Consider the following 7,975-nt stretch of genomic DNA (forward strand, 5'->3'; position numbering starts at 1 on the left):
AGTTCCTGCAACCGTTCTTCATATGTTTTAGCCTCCAGTTCCCTAATCATCTTTGTTGCTCTTCTCTGCACTCTTTCTAGAGTCTCAACATAGAATCATAGAATAACAGAGTTGGAGGGGACCCCTGGAGAACATCTAGTCCAACCCCCTTGCTCGAGCAGGAGCCTCTACCTAGGATCAAACTCACAGCCTCCTGATTGTGAGGCGAGACCTCCACCTCTAGGCAACTTTTGCGGGGCTCCTAATTTAAGAGAAAACCAAGATAACCACAAGCAGGCCTTTAAAAAATAATAATAAGGACCTCTCTCTTTTCCGTGACAAAAATGAGAATTTGTCAGCCATTGGGATGAAAGCAAAAAAAGAGGCCATTATTTTGGGGTAGGCCGCTTCTTCAAGAAATCCTTCTTTACGTCTTGCAAATTGTGCCTTTGGGGCCGGCTGCGGAGATCACAACTCAACCGAGGTAGGATTGGGGGGTGGGGGAAAGGAGGTTGAGAAATATCTGGAGGTCTCCTCACAAACGGGAACCTGCCGGTTCTGAAATGGGTCGGTGGGTGGGTGAAAGAAGCCGGACAGGCCTCCTCGTCCTGGAAGAGCAGCAGTGATGGCGAAGGTAGGTCTCAGGACGTTCTCTGTGTGACGGGTTGGGAAGAGAAGAACCTCCAATGGGCCAGGTTGAGAAAGGAGACATTGTTGGGTGAATTGGTCTTTTTATTTTTTTTATTTTTTACGAGCAACGTAGAAAGAGGAAGGAAGGGGCAGGCAAGGAGAGGAACAGGGTAGAGAGAGAGAGAGAAAAAAAAGAGGGAACCAAGGCGAGATAGGTAAAAAGCAAAGGAAGAGAGGAATTCAGCAGAGACTGGGAGAAGAAGATCCCCCAAAACACCCACTTGGACACCTGGAGACTTGGCGACCACTGAGACGAGAACTAAGACGAGAGAATCCCGCCCTCCGTGGTCCAGAAGAAGACTCATCCGGGAGGAAGAGAGAGAAATAACGACCTCCACGAAGGAGGCAGATAATCAAGGAGACTTCGAAAGAGGAGAAGGCCATTCGAGATAAGGCGCCCGTAAAGACGTGGGTTGCAGCCTTCATAAGGTCGGGGAGAAAGAGGAACTGGTGTTAGGTATTCCACGATGTCCCAAGGAGGATACTTCGAGGGCGAGAGGCACTACCAAGCTCTAGAGATGGCTCCCGCCAGGCCCACCGGCAGTGACTTGGCCCCTTTGTGCGAAGCGGAGTTGGCCTCCTACATCGGGGACGAGCAGCTGCTCACGGAGTTGCTTCAAGGCAACCAGCAGAGGCTGGCCAAGGGGACCTCCTTCCCAAGCTACTTCCCCACCGACCCGTACCCCTTCCTCTCTTTCGGAGGGGAGCGCAAGGGCCTGCCCCCCTTTGACCCACGATCGGTGGCTGTCAAGGAAGAACCACGAGGTGGAGAGGCTGGGCGAGGGGCCGCACGTCACCCCTACGGCGCAGTGCACTTGCCAGCTGCCCACTGTGCTCAGGTGACCCTCACCCAACCGGGACCACGGACCGGACAAGCTCTGAGAGTGCTCAAGGTAAGGATGAAGAAGACCCTTCCTGTTACCCTCCTCTAGCCTGGAAACCTCCGAATTCTACCCACCGACAAGAAACAGCAGATGGAGCAGGGGAGACATGATTGCCAGTGTCCCAATATTTGAGGCGCTGCCCCCAAAGAAGAGGCAGTCAAGCTATTCTCCAAAGCACCTGAAAGGAGGACGAGAAGCAACGGATGGAAGCTCATCAAGGAGAGAAGCAACCTAGAACTAAGGAGAAACTCCCTAACAGGGAGGACAATTAACCTGTGGAACAGCTTGTCACCAGAAGTCGTGGGCCCTTCATCACTGGAGGTTTTTAAAGAGAGACTGGACAGTCACTTGTCCAAAACGGGATAGGGTCTCCTGCTTGAGCAGGGGGTTGGACTAGAAGACCTCCAAGGTCCCTTCCAGCTCTATCCTGATTGATGTTTGTTCCTACTGTTGACCTCCTACCTAGAATATTATCACTGCAAGTAGAAAGTGTCTTTAAAGCTCAGTTATACAGCCATGGTCCTCTTCACCCTGGAGAACAGAACAGAAACACAGATTTGGAAGGGGAGGTCTTCTAGTCCAACCCCTTACTCAAGCAGGAGACCCTAATCTTTTGTCCAGTCTCTTCTTCAAAACCTCCAGGGTTGGAGCACCCATAATTTCTGAAGACAAGCCATTCCACTGGTTAATTGCTCTCTCTGTTAGGAAATTTCTTCTTAGTTCTAAGCTGCTTTCCTCCTTGATGAGTTTCTACCCGTTGCTTTTTGTCCTGTCTTCAGGAGCTTTGGAGAATAGTTTGATTCCCTCTTCTTTGTGGCAGCCCCTCAAATATGGGGAGACTGCTATGGTGTCACCTCTAGTCTTTGATTTTCATTAAACTAGACATTCCCAATTCCAACAACCGTTCGTCATGTGCTTCAGCCTCCGGCCTCCTAATCATCTTGGTTGTTCTTCTCTGTACTTGCAAAGTACTTGATAAGAGATCTGTTGACCTTCTCGTTTGACCCACTGATATCCCAACACCACTGGTTTCACGGAGAAGGACTGAAAGAAGACCTTACATCCTAAGCTGTTGACGATCCATAACCGGACATGAGAAGAAGGAAGAATGGAGGCAAGAAAGATTAAACTCGTGTTTACCAATGCTGGAAACTTTAAGACAGGTGGAATTCAACGCCCAGAATTCTGGGAATTGAAGTCCACCCGTCTTAAAGTTTTCAAGGTTGAGAAACACCGGATCAAAGAGTTAATTTAGAGGAGATAGCTTTTTCTAGAATGGGTAGCAAAAGCAAATATTTAACAGAAAAAGGGCATTTCGAGGAGACCCTGACCTGTCTGGGTTATTTTTTCAGAATCCCTGCTTTTAATTTCTTTCCCTAACAATCCAGATTTTGTAATGTCCCCATTTTAGAAATCCAGTCTCATTTAACCTGGGCTTTGACTTCCAATCCTGCAAAATTCTTATTTGTAATATTTGCCCACTCTCTCTCTCCCCAGTTTTTCTCCCCTTCATCAAAGGAGCCCCAGAAACCATGACTGAGATAAAACCGTCACGGCTCTCTTATGGTTTCTAAAGATAGGTCAGCCACGCCAAAATTAAGCAGAAAAACGTAACCCGAAGACCTATTAAGAAAACTGGAGGTGTGGTGTGTGCAAGTCATTAAGTTTACAATAAGCTTCTACTCCTAGAAACAAACCTTGACAACACTCACACAAAGATGGCTTGTTTGTGGCTTGGCGTGATGGTGGACTTTGACATCATGGTGGAACCTCAACAGTTTGCCTTGATCACCGTAGATCAAAGCTTGACATGACAGTGGCGTCTAACAACCCATAATTACCTCAATCAAGGCTCATCGTGGCAGGTGAAGAGACCCAGGATGGCTGATATCAAAAGGATATCTCCAACTTCAGGTCTCAGATGAAATTCTCAGGAACTTCTCTATAATTTCTCAAGAACTTCAAGAACGCAGCTTTACCCAATCTCATATGATAAAACCATGAAAAGAGGGATTCTCTCATTTATTTTGAGGGCCACCTTATAGATGAGATGAGACATGGGGTATATATAATTGTGGAAATAGGGGGACCAAGGGGAATTAGAGTTAGGGTCCCTAGTGCACACCAATTTGAAGAACCCTTCTTGTATAGTCCCCAAACTGAGCTGTTTCTGCAAGCGCTTTGAAGTTTGTAAAGGCGGAATCGGTCCTTCAGCAGGGAAAAGTTGGTCAATTATGGGATTTTCTAACACAATTCCTCCCCCCTTTTTTTCTGGATTAATTATTACTTCAGCCGTGGTTACGATTTTCCATTTTGGGAACCTGGGAATGAGCGACGGGAGGCGCTCACAAGGACGGAAGATAAATAAACCCGTCAAATATGTTGTGCCGTAGTCTAAAGGCAATGATTGTGTAGATCAAACACACAGAAGGATGCAGTTTCGGATGTGATTTTATACAGATGGAAGTGGGGAAACGGTGGGCTGCAAACTCGGTGAAGCTTCAAGGCGAGAGAGAGAGCTCGCGTTCAGGAAAAATATTCAAAACCCTTTTGCAGAAGATCTAAAGACCTTATGAAAATATTTATAGGAAGTTTTGCAGGGCTGCTTCTCAGCCAAAAGGCTGAGCAGAGCGATTGGCCCTCGCTAAAATCCAGGACAATAGAAGGAAACGCGACCATTCTCATAGGAATGAAGAAGTTCAGTCCCACATACGTGAAATTGTGGCCTTCGGACCAGGGGGACTTTTATGCTGGCCTGAGATAAATATAATTTCAGCAACTGTCAGAGGAAGAAAATGCCCCTCAGATTGATAATAATATATAACGAATATTTATTTATTAGAATTTATCAAACAAAAAATGAGAACAAGAATAAAAGAATAAAAATACAATGACAGGGATGATAGGCGCAGCAAATGGTAGTCCAATCTCTTCTTCAAAACCTCAGTGTTGGGGCGCCCACAACTTCTGGTGGCAAGCAGTTCCCCTGATGAATTGTTCTTGCTGTTAAAGAAATTCCTCCTTAATTCCACGTTGCTTCTCTCCTTGGTTAGTTTCCATCCGTTGCTTCTTGTCCTGCCTTCAGGTGCTTTGGAGAATAGCTTGACTCCCTCTTCTTTGGGGCAGCCCCTCAAATATATGAAGACTGCTATCAGGTCACCCCTGGTCTTCCTTTTCCTTAAACTAGGCATCCCTAAGTCCTGAAACCAAGATATTTTTTCCCATTTAGGTTGAGTTGCCATTTAGGAGATGTACTTTCAACAGATTCTTAATTTTTTTTTTTACATCTGTACTCTTTCTCATTTCAACTCTGGAAGTTTTGAGAAATGGACCAAACAACCATTTGAGCAGGTTGGCATAAGATCTCCTGCCTTGAGCAGCGGGGTGGACTAGACCACCTCTGTGGTCCTTAGAATTCTTGGTTCTGTGTTCTCATCCTTTCCACTCTTTGAGCTCTTCTCCTAAATTTGGAGAAATCTGGGTTTTTTTTTAATTTGTTTGTTTATTTATTTTGGAGAGGGGAGGGTTAATACTGCAATTAATTTCCTCATGGTTTTACTGACTACATAACCATTGTTTGAAATCAAACCATTCAAACATCTTTCACACAGAACACGTCGGTCAGCTTTGGGCCCTGGATCAAATCTGAAATCCACCCTTTAAAAAAAAAAAAAACTTTAACTTTTTCCAACTGAGTTTTTTTTTAAAAAGAAAAAAGAAATGGTTTTGTATTCCTGAAACGTTTGTTCGAACAAAAACTATTTGGTGGAGTGCCAAATTCTCCTCTCTAAATTTCTGGAAGAAGCGAAGGTTTCCTTATCATACGCTTTGTTTTCTTTAATTTAAACCCCCCACCCAGGAGGATGGGGAGAAAATCTGCTGGGGGGGGCTGGGAACCACAATTAAATGGGATGGGGAACGGGGGCTGTAACAGGTAGGTGAAACAAGAAAAAATAGAAACCTGATAGCAGAAAGAAAAAAAACCCCAGTGGTCCTTTGAGTCTGTCCTTTAAGTTATTGCTCGTTTTTGTTATTTATTAATTAATCTATTTATTTAAATTATTAGGGTTTTTTTTTCTTTCATCCTTTTTTTTTACTTTTTTATTTTACTTTTAATTAATTAATTAATGTTTAATGCAAAGGCCAGGTCAGGAACTTGGACAGCTGCGGTTTTTTTTTTCTCTTCAGCTGTATTTGAGTTAAACTAACTGCCCTTTGAGTTAAACTAACTCAACAACAGGCATGGGGAGGATTACAGGAAGATTTTAGTCTAAGAAGGCAGAGAAGCAAGAATCTGAAAGCCTCTCCAATTTTTGTATGCTAAATAAAATCAAGGTAGGGTTTTCTTGAGTTTCCTTCTCACCTCTTCTTCTTCCCCGGGACAAGGAATCTTTTCTGCACGTCTCTCCTTAACAGCTTTCTTGTCCCTTTCCTATCTTTTGTGGTTGGATCAACTGTACATTCCTTCACAGCGAGCCTCACTTCCCCTCCCTGAGTAACGAAGTTGGAAGGGACCTTGGAGGTCTTCTAGTCCAACCCCCTGGTCAGGCAGGAACCCCTGTACCATTCCAGACCAACGGTTGTCCAATCTCTTCTTAAAAATCTTAAAAATCTCCAGGGATGGAGCACCCACTTATTGCTGGTGGCGAGCTGTTAATTAATTGTTCAAACTCTTGGGAAATTCATTCTCGGTTGCTCATCTCCTTTTTTTCAAATATATATATATTTATTTATTTATTTTATTTAATGTACATACAATTCATCTTCCATTTAACGGCGTGTCATCTCGGTACAAATATCTTGTGCAATAACTGCTAAAGTTTACATCCATGTTCATTTAGTATTAATTCTCTATTCTTATCTTATTGATATGTATATAATATATCTATTACTACAAAACTCCTCTTCTTGGCTTGTTTAAATATATTAACATATTTTCTAAATTTCACTAACCCATTAGCTATTTCTAACTTTCATATTTCTTCTCTAGCCATTGATAAAATAGTTCCCATGTCTTATAACATTCAGTTTGCTCCTTCTCTTTAATTGTGAGGGTTGATCTATTCATTTCTGGTTGTTCCTCTCCTTGATGAGTTTCCATCCCTTGCTTCTTGTCCTCCCTGCCTTCAAGTGGGGTCCAACCCACACTTCTCTAATCTCTTATTCTCCCCACCCGCAGGGCCCAGCCTGCAGCCTGTCCCCTACTTGCGGCAACCCCAAGGGAAAGAAATCGGTGAACAAGGACAGCCTGGAGTACCGCCTGCGCCGTGAACGCAACAACATCGCGGTGCGCAAGAGCCGCGACAAGGCCAAGCGCAGAGTGATGGAGACGCAGCAGCGCATGGTGGAACTGCTGGGGGAGAATGAGCGGCTGCGCACCCGGGTGGAACAACTGATGCAGGAAACCGAGACGCTTCGAGATATTTTCCGCCAGGTGCCCGAAGCTGCTGGCTTGATCAAGGGCCTTGGGGGGTGCAGCTGAAGCTGGCTGGAGTTGGCATCCAAGGTGCCAAGGAGGGGTGGGGTGACTGAAATCTAGAAGAACAAAGCTTTTGCAATTTGTAAATAAAAGATTTTTTTTTGGCTTGGCTTTAACCATCTCTGGTGGTGAATTTTTTTTAAAACTAGGTTATTTATACATTTTCAATGAACGCACATATGTGCTTTGCGAACAGTGTAGTGTCCTTACATAATAATATAACATATAATAACAATGATGACAACAATGACAATAATAATAATAATAATCTGACGAAACAGTGGACCACCTGGTAAGCTGCTGCAAGAGGATTGCACAAGCTGACTACAAGCAGCGGCATGACAAAGTAGCAACAATGGTGCATCGGAAGATCTGCAAGAAATATCATTTGCCTGTAAGCAAGAACTGGTGGGACCATAAAATAGAAAAAGTCACAGAAAATGAAAAAGTTAAATTGCTCTGGGACTTCAGAATCCAGCCAGACAGGCACCCGCCACATAACATCCCGAACTTATCGGTTGTTGATAAGAAAGACCAAAAAAAAGTCTGGATAGTGGATGTGGATGTGCCTGGAGGCAGCAGAACAGAAGAGAAAGAACTGGAGAAGATAACAAAATGCGAAGACCTACAAATAAAAATAGAACCACGATGGCAAAGGCAAGCAAGGGTGGTACCAATAGTAATAGGCACCTTGGGTGCAGTCGCAAAACAAGTGGAACACCATTTGGACACAATAGGCATTGACAAATTTGCCATCAGTCAATTGCAGAAGGGAGCTTAGCTTGGAAAAGCTTCCATCCTGCAGCAATATCTGTAACACCATCAAACATCCAGATTTGCCTATCCCAGGTCCTTGGTAAGGATTTGATAGGGAGAACAAAAATGCCAAACCTAGTCTGAACAAATAATGTGCAAATAATAATAATAATAATAATAATAATAA

The 7,975-nt window shown here is 44.0% G+C and overlaps 1 protein-coding gene across 1 annotated transcript; it reads left to right on the plus strand.

Annotated features, from left to right (window-relative positions):
• The first annotated feature begins 843 nt into the window (after positions 1 to 843).
• On the plus strand, positions 844 to 7,072 carry CEBPE (CCAAT enhancer binding protein epsilon). The gene is made up of 2 exons (XM_026719512.2): positions 844 to 1,562; positions 6,733 to 7,072. The coding sequence occupies exons 1-2, from the start codon at positions 1,137 to 1,139 to the stop codon at positions 7,033 to 7,035; spliced, it is 729 nt and encodes a 242-aa protein (XP_026575297.1). The 5' UTR covers positions 844 to 1,136; the 3' UTR covers positions 7,036 to 7,072.
• Positions 7,073 to 7,975: the final 903 nt, after the last annotated feature.

This window comes from Pseudonaja textilis, chromosome Z, assembly GCF_049901715.1.
Source record: "Pseudonaja textilis isolate UNSWEBS1 chromosome Z, rPseTex1.2, whole genome shotgun sequence".
Classification (NCBI taxonomy): Eukaryota; Metazoa; Chordata; class Lepidosauria; order Squamata; family Elapidae; genus Pseudonaja; species Pseudonaja textilis.

Bases quoted from the DNA above. Each gene is read 5' to 3' on its own strand.
- CEBPE (XM_026719512.2), top strand. From the start codon at position 1,137: ATGTCCCAAGGAGGATACTTCGAGGGCGAGAGGCACTACCAAGCTCTA. The intron at 1,563-6,732 runs GTAAGGATGAAG...CCCCACCCGCAG, and splicing joins AAGCTCTGAGAGTGCTCAAG to GGCCCAGCCTGCAGCCTGTC.